This window comes from Haplochromis burtoni, unplaced genomic scaffold (assembly GCF_018398535.1).
Source record: "Haplochromis burtoni strain Fernald_Lab_line unplaced genomic scaffold, NCSU_Asbu1 Contig_1, whole genome shotgun sequence".
NCBI classification, from domain to species: Eukaryota; Metazoa; Chordata; class Actinopteri; order Cichliformes; family Cichlidae; genus Haplochromis; species Haplochromis burtoni.
In genome coordinates, this window is record NW_024582362.1 from 445,153 (window position 1) to 472,823 (window position 27,671).

General features: G+C 41.3%; 1 protein-coding gene across 4 annotated transcripts; it reads right to left on the reverse strand.

The window, feature by feature from the left end:
• Positions 1-27,163, reverse strand: rbm33a (RNA binding motif protein 33a). Of its 4 annotated transcripts, none has more exons than XM_005912375.3 (19): positions 26,919-27,162; positions 21,210-21,288; positions 20,823-20,871; positions 20,327-20,400; positions 19,913-20,228; positions 18,079-18,231; positions 17,557-17,725; positions 17,163-17,377; positions 15,147-15,465; positions 13,476-13,537; positions 10,759-10,888; positions 10,037-10,389; positions 9,348-9,611; positions 8,872-9,177; positions 7,107-7,931; positions 5,203-5,379; positions 4,233-4,418; positions 3,268-3,356; positions 1-3,116 (listed from the first exon to the last, which is right to left on the reverse strand). In XM_005912375.3, exons 1-19 carry the CDS (start codon positions 26,935-26,937, stop codon positions 3,068-3,070), a joined length of 3,834 nt encoding a protein of 1,277 aa, XP_005912437.1. In that variant the 5' UTR covers positions 26,938-27,162; the 3' UTR covers positions 1-3,067. The 4 variants fall into 4 exon arrangements, with proteins under 4 accessions (XP_005912437.1, XP_005912436.1, XP_005912438.1 ...); XM_005912374.3 differs by having other exon boundaries at positions 10,025-10,389; XM_005912376.3 differs by lacking the exon at positions 3,268-3,356 and having other exon boundaries at positions 10,025-10,389; positions 26,919-27,163.
• Positions 27,164-27,671: the final 508 nt, after the last annotated feature.

The following is a 27,671-nucleotide window of genomic DNA, read 5'->3' on the forward strand; positions in this document are numbered from 1 at the left end:
CCCCCCCAATTAAAATTAATCACTTTTAAAAATTCACAGTACACGTCTGTATGAAATTCTTCACATTAAGGTACAGATAAGATTCAATATGAATCTGTTCTGGTATTAAAAGACCTGACGTCTTATAACAATATCACTACGACCTGGCATTGCCGTTACTCTTTCAAATCCACAGGATTTAGCGTAGCACTAAAACTCGAGCGAGTAACCCACAACATGAAAGACAATAAATACATAACCGTCAATACACAGAAAAAGCTCAAAAATGTCAAACAAAAAAAGAATAAAACATAAATAAACCAGATTTCTGCAACATACAAAAAAATAAATAAAACAATAAATAATTTTAAAAAAAACGCCACAACTTCACTGTTTATATGAAGAAGAGGAAATTTGTGGGATCGAATACTTTGGGTACTTGCTGAGAATGTACTGGTGGCTTATTTTAAACCTTTATGGATTATTAGTAACTTCAAGTAACATAAGGGAAATACCACTAAATTTGTGATGTGATTCAACACATGCAGACAGGACAGAGAAGCCAATCAGTACACATTTCTCAAACCACAAAATCAGGGAGGTTAATCTGTAGCGCCACCTGGAGGCACAGCTGGGAACAGACTTCCAGACAGATTAAAAGAATAAAATAAAAGTGGTGACCTTTTTTTTTGGCATAAAACTCGTACCTTTTCCCTACCAGCCGAGTAGCAATGCTTCTCATTTTATGGAGCTGCACATTCAGATGACCTCAATGCTAAATTTTCAGGCCAAAATTTCTCATTTAAGGAAATAAATTCAGTGATATTCCCCTTCAACTTTGAGGTAGTATCTCTTGCCATAATACTGCTCATTTTTTGTTTTGTTTTTTTTGCGTCTATAAACCTACAAAATCAAAAATGACTTAAAAAAGTGGTTCATCCCAAGAAAATACGCAAGTTTCCAAACGCATTTACGTCATATGTTGCATAGTTAAAACCCCCAAACTTACAGAATACGTTAAAAAGTACAAAGGAGTAGAAAGTGTGGCACAGAAGATGAAAACTACGTTATCATAAAGGCACATAACACATGGACATCACACACAACCACACGTCTTTGGGCTAAAGTTCAAGTGGCTTCACATACCTGCATGTTCACGGTATATTGGCCATATTTTTATTTACACTTTTGTTTTTGGTTATTTGTTCGTTTTTTCTTTTCACCTTAAACTTTTTGTCAAATGTATTGTTTAACACAAATGTGGTCCAGTCATTCCTCGTTTGAAAATACAAACAAAATACTTGTAAAAATGACTTATATCTGGACACGTCAGCATATCCTTTACATATAAAAGTTGTTTTTCCTGATACAACGTGAGTGAACTCAAAAAAATTTAACGAGTTAAATATCGAGTGAAAGCCTGACTTATGCACATGATCACTACGCGGGTAATGGTTGCCCCCTCTCGTTGTTCTGTCTCGTCCCTTTGAATAATGTATATAAAACAATTTCAGTCTTCGATGTGAAAAAACGTCTGCATTTAAACTTTTAACACATTTTTACAACTACAATACACAAACTGTTTTGTGATGAGGAGAAAAAAATCTGAATAACAAAAAAAATTTAAAATGTGACGAGCTAGTAAGTGATGCCTTGGAAAAAATGTGTAAAACTGACAAAAGAGAAATTAGTGTATTTAGAAAATGTATCTCTCTACAGTCTCCAGGGCAAAGTATTAAGGTGAATTTTGTTTATATTTCCTCCTCTTTTATCCAATCTGACCACTCTGCGTGAAGGAAAAACAGTCTGCTGTGCAGCTTACTGATCAATAAGCTGATAGTCACTCAAATTTGGGTAAATATTTCCAAACTTATTCCAATTCCAGAGGAGAGTAAGGAATGTATCCTCGAGGAACTTCACAGAAATGTCTGTTTATCCTGCAGAGAACTGGAAACAGTTCTTTTCCATCTACCAACAATGTCAAATACCCTGCCAAGCTCATTAAAAAGAAAGAAAGAAAACTCAAAAAACATGTCTACATACTCACGGCCCCAAAGCACACTCGGCACAACCTAAATCTAACTACTACATAATCAGACATCCAACTAAAATGCAGGTCAAACAAGGCATGAAAGGTTCATCCACAATGTTTTCTAGTTAACAGTTAAAAGCTGAGTAATAACCAACTAACTTGAACGAGAGAGAGAGAGAGAGAGAGAGAGAGAGAGAGAGAGAGAGAGAGAGAGAGAGAGAGAGAGAGGACTTAGTAAGCAACAATAAAACTGAAAAACAGGAGAAATCAACTCATCAGTGCCCACATTTACAATTCTTTAAACCACAGGCAATTTAGCAAAAAAATAATCACAGCCTATCCCAGCTGGGTTTTGGTCACTGCTATGACATCTTGAATCATCACAACCAGGACACCTCTCCGCCTATATGCAGGAACCCCACTAGGTAGTGCCATAGACCAAAAAACAGACTTCACAGCTACCCGAATGCAGGGCTACGAGAGAAAGACTGAAACACCAATAGTGATAAAATACTGCCATCTACAGACAGGGGAGACCCACTACATGAACAGGCTGACCGCATCCCACCACAACAAGTCCCCCTATATGAGCACCACACCACTAATAACATAAAAAATTCTATTAAGTGGTCACGTTAGAATCACAGCGTTCAAGTGTCATTTGTCACGAAGGATTTCACTAAAGAGGGGAGCAACCATTATCCCATGATGAGCTCTACTTATAGTGTCCATGTCAGATGCAAAATAAACATTAATCACAAACTACATTGAAATAGCAGAAGGTATCCAGTATCTCTCCAGTGTCATTTTCACAACTGCAGACACTTGGTAGAAAAAGTCAAACACAGGCATGCTCTCAGCTAAATGTCTTTGTGTTCACTGTCCCAGCTCGATGGGAGACGACTTGATGAATGATGTGCAGAGGCGTTGAATGTTAGTGACCCCCAAAAGAAATGGAGAAGTATCTGTAGACCAGGTTGGAGCTGTGCAGGAGACCCTCCGGCGTTGGGAGAGAGCGACTTCTTGCAAAAGGACCCGCTGGCTTTATAACGCTCCTCATCCGTCAATCAGCGACACATCAATGTGGGACAAATCAATCATGTGCCTGTGTGATAATTGTGATAACAATGTTTGAGCCACTGTGGATGGAGATACCTATGACACTGTACAGCAGCTAAACTGGAAAATATAAGAAGGTCTACTGGAGTATGTCTGACATGTTTACAAAGATAAAAGGAAGGAGCTGTGTTCAGTACCTGTGGAAGCTCATTTGGAAACTCGCTGCATGTTGGGGACTGGAAAATGTAGCAAATGCTTTCCTCTGCTGGGGCACCATTTTGAAAGTCTGCAAGTGGATAAAAATGGGGGGGAAAGGCCCAACTAAATAGAAGTGCATACTCCTTTCCTCCGCAAGGGGGAGCGGGGGTGGTAACAAGAAAGGGAATAATCAATTGGATCTTCAAAGCTAACCTACCGAATCACTACAACAGAGGGCGCTGTGGGATTGCAGATAAGAAACGCCATTGCTGTCACTGGTGGGTGCCACTAAATATGTGGTTTCTAAGTTTTCAGTGTGAAGTAGGGCGTCAAGATGACCAAAGTGATCGGCAATATCTCGCCAATTCTTACCTAATTTGATCATTTAATCTTTTAAATAAATAACATAACAGATTATTCAAAACTGAATCTACCTCGCTACAGTTTCATGTCACATCACATATAAGCAACACTTGCAAACGCAGATGTGTCTGGGTGTGCACGGAGACGTGCACGCAAACACACGCTCAGACTTCTGCACACTTTAAAATTAATGTGTGTATGCAGCATCGTCATACGAGGGGGGATTTTTCAATTCGGAGAATAATCTGACTAAACGTGCAGAGATACTCATTGAGCTCATTTCTTTTATTAATCTTGGGTGGGGGGGGGGGGAGTGAAGACCCCCAAGATTCATAACTTAGTGTATCTATACACATGTGTACTCTAAAAGGGTCCTTCTCTGCCAAACTACCTTAGTAGCAATGCTATCAATGACTGGCAATCCCTAAAGGGTTACAACAGGACAATCTGACCATTAAAGCAGATCACCTAATAGTGTGATGTATGAGGCTTTAATGTAAAAACAATGCATAAATTCAGCTTTAGCCAAGCCATGTCAACGAGGTATGAAAACACAATATAAATACACCATATTCTCCAGGGTGATGTATTTGGTACCCACCTTTATTGGGCCGATGGACCTCAGAAGGTTCTTAAGCTGCAAATCGGTTGTAGATGAGGAGAGGCCTTCAATGGACACAGTGCAGCGCTCACTCTCAGCAGTCTTTTGGCTCTGTCTGGTGGGCATCGGACGACCTCGACCCATCTGGCTACCCCCTCTACCTCGGCCCCGGCCTGACACAACAACCTAAAATCGATGGAAGGAGTCATTTTAAAAACAGAGAGAGAGACCACAAATGTACAGAGTGAACCTTCTCCTCCTAAAAACGGGCATGCAAGTGCATTCAGCCGTGTGGAGAGTTTTCTGAGCACAAAGGCAAATTTTTAAAATTCTACACGTTTCCCCTCTCACACACCTCAGCCTTGTCACGCTTTCACATGATTGACTCGTCATATTTCTGCATTGAACATCAACATCAGAACACGATGCAAGCGGCGTGGCATATCTTCATATGAGCTTGTGAGTGAGAGATATGTTGCTTCAGCAGCAGAGGGGGAGGAAGAAGAGGAGGAGGGGAGGAGGAAGAGAGGAGAGGAGCTAGTGGGAATATGTCTGTATGCGTTGGGGGGCGGGGGAGCATAAAGGGAGAGGAGCCATGCAAGCGTTATGGTGGCTGCCTTACCCTGTCAGCGCCAGTGAGTACGGTAACAGTGACAGGAGCCTGGCGGTGACAGGCGTGCAGAGAGGCCAGGGGACCTTGTGTAGTCCCCCTGTGTTACACCATTTTCAGCCTGTCAATACTCCCGCACCTGGCATACTGTCCTGTCTTATTACAACTCCTCGATTGGTACGTCTACTGAATGCCACAGGAGTGCCACTGGCACAGGACAACTTTACAGGAGTCATTTCAGCTTCTTTTATAGCAGAACTGCCATCGCATGTGCACTGACCTCCATTAATAATCACATTTCAGGCGAAATTCTCTCTAGTGTCTACACCACAAAAGAAACGGAGCTCATTTTGAGCATACCCTGTTTTGTTGTGGGTTGCCCATGCCCCCGCGGCTAGCCTGTGACGGTCCACCTGGTCCCTGTTGCTGTTGTCCTGTCATGGTAACTTTCCTTTGGATGCCCTGGTTGAGCGTAGCTGCTGGCCAGGCGCCTTGTTCTTGTACTGGGCTGCTTGTGGCCTCAGGCCCCTTTCCACTCTGGATGGGAATGATGGAGGGCAAAACTAATTTAGCATCTCAAAAAATAATAATAATTAATTATAAACTTCCCACTTTTTAAAATCACCTTATGCACATTAAGCATTTAGGGAAAAGTGGTTTATGGGCAACTGGGAGAAATGCAAGGACATATCTACAGCGTTAAAATCTGTCAGGACTGGACGCTGGATTCGTATCCGCCAGGCTGTGGAGAATAAAGATCAGCTCAACAAGGTGATGGTCTCATTATCAAATAAAGTCACAGCTCAACTGTGTTGACATGCAGGGAGGAATTGAAGGTCGTCTCCTCCCCGAGTCTGCAGAAAGATGTGACAGATCAATACGAGGGAAGAAAAGAGGCGATATCTCTGACCTGTCCCCAGCTGAGAATAAATGGATTAATCCCTCCTATAGAAATCACAGCTCCTGATTGCGCCCATCAAATGCTAAGCTGCATTACACTGAAACGACAGCAGCTCGATGTGTACCCCATCTCCCTTGCGCGCTCCCCTCCTCCCCAGCTTTTGTGTTTTGCACTGCTTTGTATTATCCCTGATGAAAATATAATTTGCCTCTTATCTGTGTGCCTAAGCCATACAAATCCAAATCCTCAAAAGTGGCAACTTTCTTACACAGGTATTATGTTTCTCCCCCCACCGCCACCACCTTCAACCAAAAAAGATTAATTACAAGAGTCTTGGATTGGCATCTTTTGTTGCTTCGCACCTGAGAGATGGGCTGAGGGAAAAAAGCAACTGAGGGATGACAAGAAAGGGAGAGAGAGTGTGAGGAAAAATAAGGAAAGGAGATAACATTGTCAAGCTCCCGTTGATGACAGCAGAACAATGTGGAAGAGAGAGCACCTGGAGAATGTTCTTTTCACTGCTGCTATAGGGCCCTAGCCGTTTCTTTCCCTTTCCATCTCTCTCTCTCCCCACTTCACATCCCACTCCTCTTTTTTTCTCCAAGATGCGCTACATCAGATAGCTCTGCGCAGGTTTCCATTAACGCGCTGACACCCAGTTATCTTCATCTGCAGCCAGCCTGTGATTTTGGTTCGGCGGCTTGATCCTCTGGGATGAAGTCGAAAAGCAGCTTATTTCAAATACTATCATATCCCACCAACACATCTCATCAGTGACAAGTATGAATGTTTAACATGCACGCTTTTGTGGTTTTTCAATAAAGATTAATGTGCAATTAAGGCCACAGCAGTAACTTATCAAGCAAGTACAAAAACAGACAGCAGTGGTAATTCTGGACTTTACCGCCGTTACCGTCATTCTTATTTTACCCCCTCCGAGGCCTTTATCATTAAAAGAATACTCTTCTGTCCTGAAAAGAGGATATCAACCTTTAGGAGCAGTGATGAGGTGTCCCCAACTCCACAGATAAATGTCATATTGCTCTCTTTTAATGCCTCCAGCCTTTCTGTGTTCTCTAGGTAAAATGTATGTAAAGGCACTGTGTTAAATACCAGATCCCAAAGCTTAAGAGAGGAAACTCTTAACAGATCAATTTTTCCAAAATGACACAGACATCACTATGTCATTCCCATAGGTTAGATATCATCTGGACTGCAACACAGACAGTGAGGGCAATCAGTGGCATTTCCTTTCAAAACTGTGTAGTTTCCCATGTGGGTAAAATCTGCTGAAGAGGATCAAATAAATGTCAAACCAAAACAGGCAAAGAGGTGTAGGATAAAAATGAAATCATATGCTCACCGCTCCTGAAAGTTTGACGACTCTGACTTTTTGCGGCACCTGCTGGCGCTCGAAGCTAGTACTCCTTGCCCGCTGCATCACAGTTCTTTTAGCGCCAAGTTTAGGTCCTTGAGCCTGAGCCAGGGCTGGACTCGCTGAAGGAGTATCAGGTACGTTCCTTTGAGGAACTTGAACGGTTTGGATCGGAGCACCAGATCGGTTTACGTTCTGCAAAGCGCTGTTTCTTCGCTGCTGCACTGGCTGCAGCTGATTTTGTTGGGGTTGCTTAACAGGCCGGGCAGGCTGTTGCTGCTGAATGCTGCCTTTTACCATCTGCAGCCGTGTCTTGACATTGGGACGGGGCGCGGGGGTCTGAGCAGCACTGCTGGGAGGGATGGTGTTACCTATATTGCCAGTCTTTAATGTGGGATTTACTGATTGTTGTGTTCTCTGAGGAAACTGTCTTTGCTGTTGTGGTTGCAGTTGCTGTTGTGGTTGCAGTTGCTGTTGTGGTTGCAGTTGCTGTTGTGGTTGCAGTTGCTGTTGTGGTTTGTGTTCTGGTGGTGGTTGCTGCTGCCGCTGCTGCTGCTGCTGCTGCTGTTGCTGTTGTTGTGCTGGAGGTACAGGGTGTGGTATTTGCTTATTTGATTGCTCGGGCTGAGCTTGTGTAGTAGTGGTGCCTTGGCTTGGTGCCTGGGCATTAAGTCTTTCAAGCAGCTCCTTCTTCCTGACACCAGCCTGCATCTGCCGTCGCATCTCCTTCCTCTTTAGAATCTCCTCTCTCAGACGCTTCTGCTCCTCAATCTTCAGACGATACTGCCGTGTCTCCTCATCCTCATCAGGATCCTGTAGCACAAAACACAAGCTGGAAATATGCCTGCCACACTTCACTTCCTGGATGTAGCACTGTGTCTTATTTTAATCATTAGTGCTTGGGTTGGGCATTAAGTCTAAAGCATGTGAAAATGTCATCAGCAAATATATGATTTGGTTTTTGGTGAATTTTTAGCAAGTAAAAATCCAAAGACTTTAGTATACAGCAAGTTATTTTTTGTACTTATTACACACATCAATGTTTTTAGATTACATTACTTTAAAAAATAATGTATAGTATTATTATTATATATTAATATTCCCCTGTTTTTACTGGCATCTAGTAGCATGTAATGCAACAGTACTACCAGAAGGTGGCAGCAATGAAATTATAAGTTGTCTGCCAGTCTCCTCCAAGCCTATTATAAATTCTAACTAAAACAGAAGAATACCGCCTTCACTAACAATTACTAGACACACATTAGATGCTCTGATACAAACAAAAAAAAGAAGAAAAAACATCTATGGCCATTAAAAAGTTCTAAAGAATGAATGACAACAACCACTCCATAGTTTTCCAGGTATATAGAGCATATATATCCACAGTCATATGAGAGTGGGTGCCGAGGGGTAATCTTTGAATAGTCAAATAGCTTCCTATGACTACTTTAGAGTATTTTAGCTTGAAATGTTCATCTCTAACACCGATTTCCTTCTTTTACTTTTGGGACACGAGCTTACGATGGTTTGAATTTCATGATGCAGGAAAAACAATGCTGCAACTAACATTTTTGACACTGTGTTGTATACCAGAGGATTTATAAAAAAGTGTATTTGGAAAAAAAAAATCAGCACATTACTATAAACACATTATGTATTATCCAAACATGCTCATTTTTTAAAATTTATTTCTTTTGTCCTTGTCTCTGACAAAAAAAAAAAACCAACAAAAATTTGATCTTCGAGTCCTGACCTGTGGTGTCACGCCGGACGGCGTGCGTGGAATTTCCTTGCGAACAACTGTCCTGCCTGCTCCCTCAGGCTGTGATTCAGTCTTCGCAACAGCTTGGCCTCTTCCTTTGCCACCGTCAGGCATCGGCTGAGTGTTCTGCCCAGGACGCATCCCCTGTGTTGTCCTGGCAACAGGCTTGATGTTGGCAGCGGGGGAGGTGGGGGTGGTGGCAGGGCGGGCGCTGTTCGTGTTTGTGTTGCCAGGTGCTACAGGGAGCTCACGTAGGTTGCTGTTGCGCTGCTGCATTTGCTTGGAGACAGGTGTGTTCTGAAGAAAAGGCCAAATTTTATGTTTTCAAACCATTTAGCTCAGTCTTTATTTACTGATTAAAAATAGACGCGATACATATAACAACAATGGCAACATTTTATTCTTTCATTCTTAAACTGCGACCAGTTTAAGAATAAAATAAATGAGATAATATGTTAATCACTCACCATTCTCTGCCTGTTAGACATGTGGCGCTGTTGGGGGTTCAGAGGGCGGGGATTCATCTGCCTTGGGCTGCCATGCCCCTGCTGTTGATGGAAAGGATTCTGGCCATGGTGCATGATGGGGCGAGGCTCACCGAGATTTAGCGGCGGCTGCTGATGGTGGGGTAAGTCCTGCCTATGGTGTTGCTGCTGCTGGTGCATGGGCTGATGGGGTGACAGCGGATCATGATGTGGAAGCTGGGAAACAGGAGGGCCGTGCATTAAGCCCTTAAAAATCAGGAGGAAAGGAAGAAAAGCTTAATGAACACATCTTTTTCTGAAACAACAGAAACAGGACTAGTTTTTCTGAAAGTTGTTCCCAACATTGGAACGAGAAATTTCTACATAATTGAGCTCTAACTTGTGTCCTCATGCATCCAACTAAATAGTACTAAAATAATGCTTTAATCACTAGAGGGCGCTCTTGTCTATGTCTCCAGTCAAAATGCAGCAGTGCCAAACACAAGAGCCTCAACACTTTAGCAGCAATGAATATGATTACTAGTCAGACCAAATTATTGAATTTAGAAAGCACGTCTAACTGTGGTAGAAGAGGAGAAAAAGGGTTAAATAAACAAACATTCACTAAACAAACAGACACAAATACACACAGACATCTAGTGGTTATAGAAATCACTTACTCTTAGTCGTACCTGCATCCCAAACGGAACTTGTGTAGGAGGGAAAAGGTTCCCCTGTTGGCCAAAAGCTTGACGAGGGCCCATGAAAGGCCTGGGCTGGTTGGGGGGTCCACCTTGTTGATTTAAGTTCACCATTCCCGGGTGATTTTGGTGGGGAGGGATGTTGTGTCTTGGGGGTTCTCTCCCAAACAGTCCAAGCGGGCCCTGGCCCGGGTGGTTGAAGGCTGGTCCTGGTGGGCCGAAGCCCATGTGGCCCTGGCTGGGCAGCTGCTGCTGGTGGAGGTTGTTGCTGCTGTTCATCAGAGGGCCGGGGCCCTGGTGATCAAACATGTGCTGCCCTGGAAACCGTGTTGAATCTGTGCGCTCTGTTTCCACATGAGGAATAACAACAACATAAGGGAGATGTCAGCTTTCTTTCCTTGAGACTACACCGGTAACTAAGACCCCGGATGTATACTGTTATAGCATGAAAAACGGATACAGCCAGCTCTCTCAAGGTGAACGGAAAAACAAACATGTTGGTTATTAACTCTGCAAATGAAATATGTATAATGCCATTTCCAGGTTTCATTCTGACGTATATAAATATATACACACATGAATTCTACATGAGTTCTGCTAACCAGAAAGCTAGCAGCATACCCTGTAGGTATAGCGCCAGAGGTGATGATGAACAGGGTTAAATATGCTAAGAGAGCTTTGTTATCCTCATCAAGGCTGGATGTGAGACTCACCTCCCATAAAGAGGGGTTCTCTGTCCTGGGGGCCTTGAGGTGGCTGGTTCCTAAAAGGCTCCATGTGATGAGGGGGCCGCTGGGGCTGACCGAAATTACCAGGCATGTGCTGCTGAAAGTCTCCCGGTCCCTGGGAAAACACAAAACTCATGAATTATAGGCCATTCTGGGAACTCAATAATCACAAACAAATTAAACTAATGAAAAATGGGAATTTGTGAGGTATTGCATTGGGCAGAAAGCGCTTGTAATTGAGGTGCTAGGGTCATTAAAAAGATGCAGAATCTTGAGTTGTAAACATCAATATGCATGCCAATATTAAAGAAACCCTTCAGCATGAATTTGTGAGCAAACCTGCATTAATGCTACTCGGGGCTTCTAAAAGGCTTTTTTTCTAACAAGGAAAGGGTATTTCAGGAGGGGATAAGTGCCCTCATCTTTGTTTCAACCACTCTGTATGTTAGACAGCTTTCCACTCATCGCATGCACACCACTCCCAATCTATCTTCCAAGGAAAACTAGATAACCATTTAATCCCTCCTTGGAATTCGAATCCCCCTCATAACTGTCTCCTTTATTCTTTTAAACATCCATCTCTGTTGAAAAATTAACCTGCTATTCAACACGTGCCACTTCCACAAATGGGCTGCTTGCCTCCTCCAAGCCTATTGTAAATTACTTAAGATGCTATCAAGGCTTAATCCATCTTTATTCCACTGCTGTGTGGAGGTATTTAGAGAGAAGAGGTGTTAGAAAGCTAGAAGGCCAGAGTCCCAAAAACTTGCTTAACATAAAGTTAATCAAAGAGGCTTACAAAGACTGAGGATCACAATGGGGGCACAATCATGCCATTCTGAAAGGTCAGGCAGGCAGGTTTGCACAATGAGGACTCCAGTGTCCATATAATACCTCTCGAATAACACGGCTCATCCTCTCACGTCTAATCCTTGATAAACAGTCGACTCGGTATGTAACTGATGCAAGGACAGTGCTTAGTTGTGATGGGATAACCGTGACAAATATAACAGAGATGGGCCAAATGTCAAACTATATAACAAAGAATGGAAACTTGAGTTTTTGTTTCTGGGTTTAACATAAGACTGATATCATTTACTACTTGTGCTATTTTCAAAGTAGTGAACACTGCTGTAAATTAATAATAGCTAAGGAGAAAAGATTCCTACAAAGTGTCTGCAGAGCAGGCGTCTCTTTCTCAGACACGACTCATCATCGGATAATTTTTTAAAACGCATTTGTTGTTTAGGTTTAAGACAACACAAGCTTTCTGACTTTAACAGTTAGCTTTGAGCAGATAGAAAGCGCATGCTTGGCTATTTCCTGGTTTTTCCATTAATATTAATCAATATTTAACTGAGAACGGGCACCAAATCAAAATAATTGTCAAAATAATCCTTAGTTGCAGCTCTTTTGTGGTGAAACTAAATGTGTGAAGAGTAAAAATATTCGTAATAATGACTTTAATTGGTGTTGAGATTAATATTTCAAAACCTGTCTCCACCAGCAAAAATTTAATGCAGTAATACTAGAGGCTATGACCCCCAATTCGCCTGGCCTATTAACAATTAAATTTGATGGGATGATAATGTATGATAATCATGAGTAATCAGGTGCCCGCCGATAAATGGGATGTTGCCGGCTGGTATGTCACCTGCATTTCAAATTGTGTCCTTGGCAACACCAGCCTAAATGCAATTGACAGCTGGGGAATCCAACACTATGCTGTTCATCAGTCCAGTTGTCTGGATACCTTTCCAACCCACCCTTGTACTGCCAAAATAGCTCTTTGCTACGGTGCCATCAATAACCAGCACAATCACAGACCTCAAGAAACCGGAATGCTGTGATACTGACACTAAAGGCCAGAAATGTGTGTAAATAAAAATACATTTTTGACAAAGACCGACTACTGTGCAGAGGTCTGGCATCTGGCAGCAGGGTTGTAAATTCACATGAGCGCAATTGGATGCAGCCATTTCCAATGTCTCATTTGCATAAATCCATATAAAAGGCGCTCTCCAGAAAGATGTCAGTCAGTACCAGCACCACCTGATGCCTGAGCATCATTAAGTAGAAGGATGGAGTAACTTAAGGCACCCTGGGTGACTTTCTAGCGAGTGATTTCCTTCAATACAGTAATTACTTTAAAGGCATTTCTGTCATGTCTTGGATGGGCTCTTTGTGAGTGAAATAAAGGACCTTTTCTTTCAGGAAATCACCGACTTAAGATCAGCCCGTCTGACGTGAAATTCTGCCTTTGCAATATGTGGTACACCCGAGCCCCATCAAACCACCACCCCGTTTCACTAATTTAGATACTGTTCGAAAAAGGTCTCTGTGCCTTTGGGATACAAACTTGTGGAAAGTGAATTTTAACTGGCAGTATATCCTGGTTTCACAATTCCATTATATGCCAAGCTGACTAGTCTGAGCCCCAGCCCATCCATAAAGAGCTACTAAGTAAGTCCCGCCACTGCAGCCCCAACCTCTAAAAGTCGACCGCCTAAAGCCCCTATCACGCATTTCCAGTTGTGCAGCCAGGCTCCTATCAGTGTTTACAGATTTTCTTTAACAGTATTTGGCCTGGGCAGACAGGCTAATTGAAGTAATGATATTGCCCTCACTAAAAGGGACGCTAACCGTGTGAAGGAGGAGAGAAAGTGAGGCGAAAGAGAGGTAGAGGAGCAGCTGCTACTCACAGGGAACCTCTGAGGACCCACAGCAGGTCTGGGCTGGCTCTGAGCAGGAGGCATCAAGGGCACTGCAATGAGAGGTAGAAAGGGAGCAAGAGGGGGAGGGGGAGAAAATGAAAATGAGAGGCAGTAGGCAGAGAGAGAGAGGGTGGTGATTGTAGAAAGGAAGGAGACCATTAGACATATCCATGCTAAAGGCTCTTAGTCAGGGGTACATGTTAAATTTTAGCTCAGTGTTGCTGCACAAATCTGCCCCCTCCCCAGTTAGGTACAGACCATGGAGCTCAAGGAAATAGTAAATACTTGCTTGAATCAACAAATATAAAAGAAGAAATTTTTTATTGTTTCAAATGTTATTTTTTTTAATGGGATTTTCTTAATAAGCATTGGTGAAACCATATGCCAACATCCAGCACTGGTAAAGAAAATTAAAGTGGAACATATAAACTGCACAACACAGATGTACAAAAATAAATAAATAAATAAAATGCACTTGCACACATATGCACACACAATCCTAACCTCAGGCACCCCCCGATCTTCCAGCAAATGCCTTTCTCTTGGGAGCACAGCCCACACTGCACACGCTTTCCTAACACAATTTCAATCTCGGCCTGGACAGACAGGCCAGATAACCCATCTCAGTGAATGAATGCATACTTGAGTTATTGTAACACTGTTCATCTTCACTGCCCATACTAACAAATTTAAGTCAGAAAATCTGACAAGACATCTCATCGGGTCATATATGGCATAATTTTGTGAATCTACTCTAAAAAGTGTTTAAATACATTTCCAGCCACCATAAAGAAACATGGCTTAATTTGGGTTTTAGCTTGGTTTTCGCATCATATGAAAGCCAGGCCAAAGCCCAGATTTTCAACTTCTAGATTAACTTTTATCTTTGTCCTTAATCTGTGTTCATTTCCTGTTTTTTGTTTTGTTTTTAAATTAAAGATGTCTAACAGTATCCATTGCCAGTTACTGTGGTTTAATAAACAGGCAAATAGATAAACAGCCTCTTGTAACTTCACTGAGTTTATAAGAAACCATCAGTTACAATTACTACCACGGCCCAAAGATGAAGAACTGACCATCATCACTAATGGGATGGCAGACTGGCTCGGTCACAGCCTCAGGCGTGTGTGGCTACACTGAGTGGGGGTTCCCTCCCCACCTCACAGCCGAGAGGTTTGCCGGACAAGGACCCGGGGCAAAACGCTGTGTTGCTTACTTGAAGTTTATGCATCGAAAACTGTTCAATAAACTAATTTTTTCCACTTACAGATTATTTGCAGACACTGAAGCTACAATAACAAACACTGGAAATGCTAATGAAGTCACCGTTTGACTGACTTTGTGCGCAGGTGGGATTCTCAGTTTCCTGTCAATTTCTCGATTTTTTTGTGTTATGTCTTTGACTCCAAAAAGTTGCACACAACAAATACGACTCTCTAAAGCAATGTGGTTTCTTATGCATTAAAACTTGTAAATGTGTATATAATTATGAGAGATTGGCTTGATCCCTTTGTTAATGGACAGAACTGTTGAATATATAAGTTCTCCAGCAATTTTAGTTTTAACACTAATCCAAAGAAAAACTGAATAAGAGGGATATATTAGGTTAAATAACAAAAGTCACCCAGAAAGCACTGGGTTGACGCTGGAGAAAGGTACCTTGAACGGGTGACGTTGCAGGCCCTCTGAAGTGGGGGTTAATGTGGATGTTCTTAGGTTGTGGAGCCTGTTGCTGGTGATGTGGAGGGAAGTTGGGTGGCGGGGAATTCATCAGTCGTGGTGGCGGCTCCATCTGAGGTCGCAGCGGCGGGGAGCGATGAGACATGTGCGGAGGGATGAGGGGCTGAAGGGGCTGCTGAGGAAGCGGACGCCCGTGATCTTGGAAGTGAGGCGGTCCGCTTGGACGTGAGGGGTGGTGCTGCGGGGAATGCAGCTGCTGCTGATGAGACTGATGAGGAGGAAGCATTCGCGAGGACTGCTGTTAATTGGAAAGAGAAAGGAAAGCAGAGAGGAGGGAAAACCAAAACAACCCGTCAAAACACCTTCCGATCTTTTGGATTCTCCTATGATGCGAGGACACACCAACAAGTCAATTCAACAGCAAGAGCAAAGACGGTATGGTAGAAATACGATATACGTCTGTTTTCTTTATGCTGGGTTCAGACTCTGTGATAACAGCCTGATTGTGGCCTCATACAGATGATGTAGGCTTCACTGTTAATCGAAAACGATAACAATGGATGGAAACTGGAGCAACTGTCCTGACAACCTGCTATGTCAGAATATTTTGTGAGGTTGACCATTATGAGCAAAGTAAAACAGGAATGATGCTGCCAGTGTAGCTCAATAGATATCATGTGCAATCATGATTAATAAAGGAGAAACAGCAAGTACTCCGTCATGTCTCTCAGTTACAAAAAGGCAGGTTTTTAATGACTATGATCGCTAACTCTGCCACAGTGACCATCATTACAGGTAGACAATTTTTGCACTGTGAACCCAGCGTTAGATTTCATCAACCTTCATTCAATAAAAATATAAAATCTTTGAAATATGCTACAAAAATTAAGAAAAACAAACAAAGCCAACACTTAAAAGTCATGCCACCTGCTACCACTGGAATATCCCTGCCATCGATGCATCAAAAAAATAATTATATAGTTAGGTGATGTTTCAAATGGGTCCTTGATAATTGGTCAATATGTTTACCGAGCAAACAAACAAACATGCCAGTGACCAAATTAGTCAAATAGTTAAGCCTGACAACTAGAGTGCCTTGTAAAAAGCGCACACTCATTAACGGCAGCCAGCAGGATGTTTGTGGTGTTGGCATGTCATCCCTGTGCCATTAAATTTTCATTTCCAGTGTTTACGTTTGGTTTTGAATTTTAAAGCCTATTAACACTAATTAATACAACCTAAAATAATGCAGTGCTGGAGTTGGATTTCATCTAGCCTTGAAAAAGAATCACTTTAATCACAGTCTCAAGCTGTGAACAACGGGGGAAACACCCAACTCATACTTTTATTTGTTACCTGAAGCCTTGATCTAAAAACGTAAAGAAACCCAACACACCTACACAAAAAAAAGAATAACATTTTTATTTGATAAAATTAATTTACATTGTAACTATTTATATCATATACCAGTGTATAAAAAGGCCCAGGATGTGCTGAAAAAGTATTAGTTACTTGCACATACACATGCACATTATGGTACATGCTCAATGTGACTTTTTCACCAATAATAAATGTATATCAAAAGATTAAATGGTTGGAGCTCAGTCCTGTGTAAAGAGCAAACAATTTTTTATAATGCTGTCTAAATGAACAACTGCTAAATCATTTTCTATAATCCATATATCACTGACTACAGGGGAGCAGAGAGTGCTTTGACTTTCTTTCCATGTGTAATCAACCATTGCTGTGGTGCTTTTAGATAGGAAGGAGAGCAGCAGCAAAATAAATACATGTCAAGTACTTAGACACGCTGCCTTGTAACTGTGACGAATACAAGGAGGTAAAAAGTTGAGCCATTTCAAATCATCTTATTCAGTGAAGCCCTCATGCTCCCTTACAGTGAAGTGACACAGTACTGAGTGATGCAATGCTCTGTGCAGCCAAATAGGAGAATGCTTTAAAAACATTCAGGTGGATGACTTGACAGTGCTTTACCTGCAAGCCCATGTTTCCCATCGGGGGGAATCTCTGGTCGTTCATTCTTCCTCGGTTTCCTCCTCTATAGTCTCCCATTTCAAACCCTGGGAAGCCTCCTCTTCCTCTGCCTCCTCGTCCCCCACCTCGGCCTCTGCCTCCGTGACGATTTTGTTTCTTCTGCCGTTCTTGCTCCTCGAATTCCATCAAATCTCGCTTGGCCTTCTCTGACAGTTCTGTTTATACGTGGAACAGGAAAAGGAGGCACTCATACATTAAACTTAAATCAACGGAAGTTTAAGTAATGTAAATGAAGCCTATAAGAGTTTAGAGAGATTCAATGTTTCAGCATCTTTAAGCATTCAGGCTGTCAGTGGATACAGAATAAATTATTCCCAGTAGGAATAATTTGTACCTAGTGTTTCAGGGATGTTCCGCCTTTTGGAGCCTGCATCTGCCAGGCGCACAACAACGCCCTCCTTTCTTTCAGATTTGAACCTTATGCGGCCAGACTCTTCATCTTCCTCGTCTTCTTCATCCGATTCCTCCTTTGTTTCTTCTTCTCGCACAGCCTCATTTTCACCCTGAAGGACATGCTCCGATGTTAGAAGCAGAAGACGTCTCCTATCCTAACATTTGCTTCACCATTTTTACTCTGTGGCTTGCTGTGTTTAATTTCATCATTGGCTGTATTGCATGAAAGGACATCCTAAAATTCATGCTGGTGTTTATTGAATATACACCAACAGTTGGGGGCCAGTAGCCAAAAGGTTAAAGCATATACTCCCATTGCTACCAATCAAGCTCTATGCATTCCTAGCTAACAAAGCCAGCCCTCGAGCTTGACTGTACCATGTGAAGTTGTAGCACCACTTGTTCATCCCGTTTCAACACTGAAATAAAAACAATGAATCTAAAGAAGCTGGCTTCAGAATACCTCCTCCATGTCATAGACTCGATTCCCTTCAGCAGTGTCTTCATTCTGCTGATTTCCCTCCACCTCCTCTGTGTCCTCCCCTGCGCCCTCCTCCTGCTGGGCTCCATCTTCATCAAGAGGCTCATCACCATAGGGGGTTTCGTATTCTTCATCCTTTAAAGATGAAACGGTTAATATGCATCAATAAATTGACAACAGATTTCTGATTAGGACCGGCAATGAGCAAATAATTTTTTATTTTTCCTGTTTCTGTTGAAAATAAAAAAACATTCTGTTTAATAAAAATGCTGTTATATATTATCTTTTTTCCCATCACTAAGAGCTGAAATGAACGCAAGAGGTGACATGATGACATACTTTGCAGTGCAGATTGATAAAATTTCAACTTTTCTCATTAAAAAAGGACAAAAAAATAAATAAAATAAAAATGCTATGGTGAGGTTTTTGGGGAGGCACCAGACAACCCCACCCCTTCCAAACTCAAATTATCATAACAGTAGGAGCAAGGCTTCATTACTATTCCTGACAGCATTTGAAATTCAATGAGATGTAAATGTTTGACATGATATACAGAAATGCAGGCGCAGATAAAAACACTCCTCCCCGCTTCAATGATGGTGAAAATATCATTGACTGACTCCTCACAAATCACTCCGTTACTGTCCACGCTGATTTCACTTCAACCCATGATGCAAACACTGAGCTGTGATCCAAATACACAACTCAGTCAAAAAAAAAAAAAAAATCAACACACAAAAGGTGCAACATAGCTGGAATATGAGCTGCCAGCGAACAAATACCAATGGCTGAATAAGGTCAGATTGTATGTCTTGCAGTGATGTTAGGTGATGTTAGGTGTTGTGCTCCATTAACCTGCCAGCAGCAGCGCCACGTAAAAAGGCAGAAAAGGGGGGGGGGATATTCCAACCAAACCAGGCGGATGGACAGTAAGCCCCAAGGGAGGCACAAGAACAGCTTAATCCTTTAAACTGTTCCACAAAATGCTCAATGAATACCACAGTGAGCAAAATGTCAAGGCCATGCAGTCTAGTGACCTTGTAAACAGGCATTGCAGATAGCTGAAATACACCTCCACACCTGCAGACATCTCCAAAATATCCAATCCAAAATAGGCAGCCACTTGTGCTAAGAAGGTCAACATCTTATCGTTGTTTGGAGAAAGACGGTAGGCTAATATATCTCTGTCAGGTGACACACACAATCACACCATGGTAAATGGAGCATAACAGACATTTGCACATGGATCTGGTCTTATCTTTGATCCTCTTAGCCCAGGCTAAGAGGAAAGGAAAACGAATAAAAGGGAAACTCACATCAATCATTAGAAAACTGTATGGAGTGTCCTCGGGAAGGTCAATAATCTTTTCACCTGCATGAGACTTTATCAGATCCAGTCTAAAGGCAGAGATAAAAGCCCCCCACATTAACCTCTGCCGATTGGCAGCACATCTCCCTGACACAAAGCAGCTTCTTACTCCCCCAAAGATACAAGGCCCAAGGTCACAATGGCACAGGGATTTGGAGGCGACAGCAGAGCATTACCTCACGCCAAACAAGCTGTCAACAAAACTTTGTCAGCAAGATGGAGAAATTAACCGGCAGGAAGTGATAATGAATCTAATCCTCCCCTGCCAAAAAACACCGACCAACATCTCCTTCTCCTGAATAGATTTTCAATCCTGACTGACCCTGTACTGAGACAAGAAAATTGACATTATCTCTTGGACACAATAGAGCTGGGCAGAAAAGGGGGAGAGAAATGTGTGTGTGTTTAGGCATAGATTTGAACAACTGAGGAAATGTGAGAACTCACTTGAAATTCACCATCAATAGGCTCATTGATTTGGATGTTTAGCACACCATCCTGATAGTCGTCGTCAGCCTCTGCTGGCTCTCCAGCGTAACCCATTTGGTCTTCGGAAATCTCTGCGCCATCTTCTTGGCCATATTCCTCTGTATATGCCTCATCCTCTTGCTGGTACTCTTCCGCCTCCTCCACATCCCCTTCTTCGCAGCCCTCTGCACCGAGGTTCACAACGTCATCGGTATAGTCTGCTTCCTGTGAGTTGTCCTGCTGGTCATAGGATGTGCCCAGGGTATATGTGGTATTGACGCTGATATCCTGACCACTGAGAGGAAGTGAAAACATTTTTAACATCCCATAAAACAGAAATGAGGGATGATGGAAGTCTAAGCAAAGATGAGGACACAGATATAAGTGGATTACCTTTGATCTACGTCTTCATCATCACTTCTGAGAAGATCATCATTCAGCTCTTCATCTGACATTTCTGATGGATTCTGAAACAAACAAACAAACAAACAAACAAACAAACAAACAGGGCCATTATGGTGTTAAACATACTGTTCTTTAGATGTGTGCGTGTGTTGGTGTGTCTGTTTAAGGTGTGGGGGCAGGGGACCACCTCCAACCCCAAAGGATGCTCTATTCCCATGTGGTGAAGGCAATCTGGACAGGTCAACAGAGTGCTTTTTTGTCCACTGTACTTCCTCCTGGTTCACATCAACAATTCCCCCTGTGGAGGAGCCACCTGCTACAAATCCACTGATCGCATCACTTTCTAAATGTTCCACAAACACCATCAACTAATGTTTAGGATGTTGTTTTCCGGTTTTTAAGCAGAGAAACCATACCAACAGCTTGGCACAAAGCACACACAGCAAAAAAATGTGACTTTTAAAAGCTTTTAGCTTATTCTTACCTTTTTACCTGACAGCCAGTCCTCTTCCAACAAATCCTCTTCCAAATCACTTTTGTAGCAAAAAGACAAACAATGACATGTGAGTAGAGTTAGACATCCGCATGTTACTTAATACTGCCTTACATAATACTGTCAACTCTCTATTCAACTAGCAAGTTAAACCTGTTTAGGTAAACTCTTCTTAAAATATATATATATATATAGAATTCTCAACTTTTAACAATAATAATATTATTGCAATAAAAGATAAGTAATTTCAGTAGCATCTTGACCAATACAAGGGATGTAAAAGTTCTAAAACACAGGCCAAAATCCATTACACACATTTCAATGATAACAGCAGGTTGTGCCATTTAATATAATAAAGAGATGGATGCAATAGTTTACCTCTCAAGATCATGATCTTCACCTCTCCTTCTGCGTGACCGCTCAGCACCGGGTTTGTCATATTCATCAAAGTCAAAATCTGCAAAAAGGACAGTTGTGCTTCAACATTAGCTCTAACAAGAGCAACGTAAAATACTAACAGAAGGCTCCCACGTGGATTTAGAGGTGGGTGGTAGGCGGCAAGCAGGATAGTGGCTCGAACCACTTTTTTATCATTTATGCAGATCTGTTAAGACCAAATCACATGCGGTGTCAGTAAGATTTAACAATGAACAATCACTTCGTTACACATAAAGCAGGATAAAAATCACTCCATGAAAAGATAACCCCAAAAATAAATATGTCTGCATTTTCAACATGATTTGGGAAATCTGGCAACGGCTTAAAATAACTACAAAATATATAAAAATTAGTTTTAAGGTGAGACATAGCCCACATTTTCTTCATATGCCATAGGCCTATTATTCTCACTATGATGCTTGTTTTAGTGGGACCGTGTATCCATTAAAAATGGAGGAGGCTCCTTGCCTGTACAATTAAACTTTTACATTTACTTTGCAAATGTTGGTCAAAAACACTGAAGACTAGTGTCTCTTTTCTACCGTCCATGATGCAAAACTTGAGCTGAACGTCAAGCCACACATGAATTTATGTCTTGGCAGGACTAACGCAGATGGGCATGTTTCTCCACCATCATGTTAAAGCTGAGTTGTAGTAAATCAAAATATATTAAAATATTTAAATTTTGGGTTGGAAACTAGCGCTTTTACGAATATATATTTTATGTATCTTAAAGCTAAGAAATTCCTTTAATATGTAAAGCATTAGACTAACATTATGGAATCGGGCTGCACAATTAATTGAATTTTAATCTCGATCACCATTTTGGCTTCCCACAATTAATTGAAATTGATCAAGCGACACTGAAAACGCGTGCTTCCCCAATGGAACACAAAGCAGAGGCAAATCAAGCGCTTCCTAAATCAGCACCTGACCACGTGCCTGCATGTGCCAATCACAGCTGTTCCCTGTGCAACAAAGCTTCAATTTTCCTGGACTAGTCTGGACAAGTAACATAATGTTAAAAGACAGAAATACAACAAACTTCAAATGTCTAATACAGCAGGTGGTGAAGAGAACATAAAATGTTTTGTGCATTTTATGTTCAATATAGGTATTTTTTGTGCCTGGAAATGAACAAATAAATGAATGAAATGAATGAAAAAAGAACATCATTTGTTCTTTGGAAATACTTTGTATTTAAGGCAAATTTTGTCAACCAACCAGCAACACAATGAACTTCTTCAACTCCCTGAAAACACACCACAAACTGCTCTGCAATAAAGGCTGAGGGAAAAAGCAATGGGTGCTCAGACATCCATGAAAGTGAGCCTGTGCAGTGCATCAGTTTCCATCCAGCTCACAAAAATACACTGAAAAACCAATGCAATCACATTTAGCCAAAATAAGCACCCAATAAACACTTTGCATAATGAAAGCTTCAGAAAAATGATACATTTACTGGACTAAAGATGGGCTACCTCTCAGCGCAATCATTTTTCCAAAGTAGCAAAATCTGCGCTATATGCAAACAATCAAAGGGTAAATAAAGAGGAATCTCTTTTCAAGTACTTTGCTACCAGTTTTAGTCATATCCATCGCCCAGGTTTGATTAATGGAATGAAATACTTTATATTTTCCTTCTAGGAGATGCACTTGAGTCAAGTGAATAAACACCTTGTCTGAAAAGCTTCTTTAGTTACCTGAAATGTAGCACAGTGTATTTTTCCTCAATAAAAGCAATCAATAATCAAATGATTGTCCATCTTTTTATTATTTATTTTTTATTATTTTGGCCATAATTTTGCAGCTTACAACAGACCATGTGCTTTTCACAATCTGAAATGCCCCTAAACTGCAAACACCCTGCTGCACATGCTCCTTACCCCAACAAACTGCCGTTATTGTTGCAATGACATGTGTATCAAGAGCCTATTACGCAAACTGATCAAACTCTTTGAAACCTTTCAGAGAAAGAACACAGATCGTCTATCATGGACGATCTTAATTTGTCACAGTAGCCAATTCAGGCAAACCAACTTTATTTATATAGGAATAGGTTAAAAAATACACATAATACAAAGGAGTGCAGTGTACAATGATCTGATTCTCTGAAAGCCAGACATCATACGAGCAAAAAAAGGGACGGATGCTCAAAATACTGACAAATTGAAATTGTTTAAATTAGGGATGCACTGACTGATCAGCCAGGGATTGGAATCAGTGCATTTTCAGCATTGTAAGCCCTCTATATCCAATTACCAGCCAGTGTGTTTCATACAGGCCACATACTAAAATTCCTATTAACATGAAAGCGCTTCAGTGTCAGTGAAAACAAAAAGTTCATCAAAGTAAGGCACGAAACTAGCACGAAAACATTTGTAACAACAAACTTAATAAGACACTTAAAACACCCTCACATAAACATTTTAAAGAAGCTACAAAAGGCAACTTAAGCTAAAGCTATCCAAATCCATCAATCTAAAGACATCAGAGCCAATCACAAAGCAGAAGCCTTGGTATGAACAAAGAAAAATTAAGGTTTAAAAAGAGAAAAATGTCAGTGTCCTGTTGGCAAAAGTTGATTTTTCTTTGTGCACGCTATCAATTATACCCCTTAGAAAGAAAATCAGGATTGGCAAAAGCTGATAATGAAAGGTCACACAAAATAAATAAATAAAAATCAGACTCAACCAAGAAAATTGCGATCTCTACTTTGATTCTAAGATGGGTGGATATAACAATGTGCTCTGCTCTGCTGACTTCGACAAAGCTGGAAGAGGCTCAGGTAATTTAATTGTGATTTAAATATCAAGCTTAGCTCATGGGCGTCCTTCTACATCCATGAACCTTTCTCGCCTCTACCCATTTCGAGCAGACCATCCTTCATGACCCTCCCCAAAACTAAGGCTGGTGCTCCCTGACAAACAGTCGAGCATGAAACTTTTATCTGGTAAATTACACGATGTAATTCAGAATAATTTTCTGTTTTATCAGTAAAGTGTTAAAAGCTACACAGCATGGCGGGAGTCACTGCTGACGGTGGGAAGTCGGGTGTATCTGTAGTGAGAATGCTTTGCACCTTCAGAGTATTCAAACAGAATGAAGCAACACATCACGTCTTTCCCTCCAAAAATAATTCCAATAATTAATAAAGATAAAGCGAATGGAAGCATGTCGGCCAACAGCAGCACAGCCAACCATTAAAAACAAGTTTAACAATGAACTCCCACTGGTAGACATTTTCATCATTCACAGAGCCTACTACCTTGTCTACAGTCTATGGCAACGTCAACGAGAGAGCCACTTGTGCTATTAAGTACCAAACAACTGTTGCAGGAAGCATGTGTCACACATAAACACACACAAGGCATGACATGCAGGTTTCCACCGGCAGTGTGCTCAGAGGTTAATAACTGTGTGTCAGTGATGCAACAAGAACTATATTCAAGACCCTGAAAATAATGTAGCAAAATTTAATTAACCTATTATCAATTTTAATTTTTACATTTGCACATTTTCTGTTCTGGCAAAAGTTATTCTACTCAAAGGGCAAATTAGCAGCTTTAAAGTGGGCTCTTGAATCTGGTTTGCCTAATAATTCAGTCTCTGCTCATCTAATTATTCTGTATCTGTGCTTTCAGCTCGAAAATCTACTCTGACAGTAGAGCCTGATAAAGCTGCCATTTTTAAATAACATCCTAGAAAAGCAGCCATGCACTGAGCATGGGATTTCAACAGAAAAACTGTTGTACAGTTGACCGCCATCAGTGTCAACAATAATTATGTATGAGTCAGTTGTTTAATGGACTGCTAAAGGCACGAATCACAAACTCTTACATTTGGCATTGAAGTTAGGCTAAAAAAGTTTCTGCATTCATGCAGTGCAGGAGAATAACTGGTTAATTTAACATATGAACTTGACAAAAAGAAAGGCCATAGCATTCCAGTATGCTCATGCTGTCAGAAACGGTAATCAAAATAAAATATCTAAGTGTGATTGCTTGCTAAATTACATACAGGCAAAAATACAGCCAGAGCTGGCCCATAAAGACAAATAAAATAACCCATAAGAAGAAGTAGATGGAAAAAACCAAACAAACAAGTAAAAAACAAAACATAAAATCTGTTTTTGGTAAGAAATCTCATGTCTAATGCCTGTAGTGGCTCTTTACTGCTGTTTAACAAAGTCCCAATACAGTGCGTTTCATCATGACTTGTTCAGTGATGCATATCAGACAGCTGGCAAGATGTGGTCTTATTTAAACGCTATAATATTTCATTTAAATTGTATTTATACAGGGCCAAGTGACAACAACAGTCGAATCAAAGCAAGTTATATTGTATGGTAAAGGCCCTACAATAACAGAGAGAAACCCCAACAAACAAACAACCACCCTTTAAGCAAGCACTTGGCAACAGTGGGGAAAAAGAAAGCAGGAAGAAACCTCTGCAGGAGTAGGCTCAGGAAGGGGAAGCCATCTATTGCAACTGGTTGCAATATTTTTATTTTAGGCTGCCGCCAAGTCGCAATTCAGTCATCCAGTGTGAGGTCCTTCATCCAAGTCAGTATGGCCTCCTAAATGTAGTCTGCCAATGTAGTAGCAGAACTGATGTGTAGAAAATAGGATTGCAGCTGTTTGATGCATTATCATCCTCTTATTTATCCTGAATAAAGTGACATTTTTAACTGCCCCCTCCAGCAATCTCTTAGAGATCCAATCTCTGTATGGGTTTTATTTGAGGTAAAAGCCATTGGTCAGTCCGGCCTTGGGGTCCCAACCAATTCCAAAATCCAAATGATCCCAATTTTGTTCAAGTGTTTAGAGTCTGGTGCCTGTATTTTACCGCTTGTAATCAAATGTATTAACTCTTACTGTAATTGTGATCGTAAGATGGCCTCTACAAAGCAATGCTATCTAAACACAATGTAGGAATCACTATGGGGACATACGGACCGCGTTAACTGCGTCATAGTGCCCTTATAGAAATGTGCAGTTGTGAGTATAGCTACGATACTGGCGAAAAAGCCATAGAATAACAGCCTGCACTGCAGGTAGTTAGGTGCATAATCAGTGTTAATCATCCATAAAAGAGTTTGCTGTGGGGGGTGGCGACTACCTTGAGCTATCAAAATTAGCTATCGATAAAAGCGCTACTGCGATCAAAAAGGGGAAAATACCTGATTAGAGAACCATTATGTCTGCTTTAAAATTCAAGAGAAAGCAAATAGGACCCATGGCTTATTTTATATTATGCTTAGCTATTCAGGAATCAATTGGTTTTTTTCAATCCCACCAGATACCAGACTAGCAGCGAGCGTATTTGCTAATAATGTTAGCAAACAGGCCAAAAAGGAAATTCAACGCTAATCAACGCTTGACTTTGTCCTCAATGTATTAACAATAGCTTTGGGAATTATGCACAGCTGGAGCGTATTACAAATTTAAACTTGTTGAGTTAACGTTGTGTCCGGTATTTGCGTCTGCTTATATTCGTTTTCGTTTTACAAAGCTGGTTTAGCTAATGGCTAGCGTGCGGCCTTCTCTCATTGAAGCCGTCTGTTGACAGTACGAACGAGCTAAGTTAGCTTGACTTAGCTCTGAGGCTAACTTAACACTATCGACAAAATCAACTGATATTACTCACCCTGGTCGTTGGATGACATGATGCAAGGCCCGTCCCGCTTAAAGTGTGATTACTGTACTGCAGAGTGCATTTAATCTTCAGTACTTCACCATTTTCATGGTTTAAAATATGAGACTGGCAAGAGCTTCTATGCGGCAATGACTTCAGATCACGACCAGGATACAAGCATGCTAGAGATGGGTTTGCAGCGATGATGCATTGTGGGTGGGGAAAGTCCAGCTCCCTGGATCGGTTTGCTGCAGGAAATCGAGCTCTCTCCGTAGACATATGTTCGCCCTCTACTACTAGGCTACATGCAAGATGAAGGAGGGATATTTACTTTACATCTGGATAAGGTATGAAGTTGACTTTGTATTAGTTCTACAAAAAGCATGCATCATTAACACAATAATAAATCTGAATATTATGTGGCATATTGGTAAGTAATTGTATTACCTATAAATTCAAAGTGACCTTTTCAGCCTTTTTTTCAGGTTAGGGCAGCTGTGGCTCTGGAGGTAGAGCGGGTCTACCATCAGGCTGGTGGTTTGATTCCCAGCACTTTTAGTATGCATGATTTACTGGGGATACTGAACCCGCAGTTTCCCCCGAGCGTGAGCGTGTGAATTCTTAAAAGTCATTAGGCATAGAAAAAAACATGCGTATGTGTGTGTGTGTTTGATTGGATAAATAAGGACTGCAGTAAGAAAGTACTTTAAATGCTCAAATAGAGTTCTGCACTACATAAGTACCAGCTCATTTACAAAATTCAGT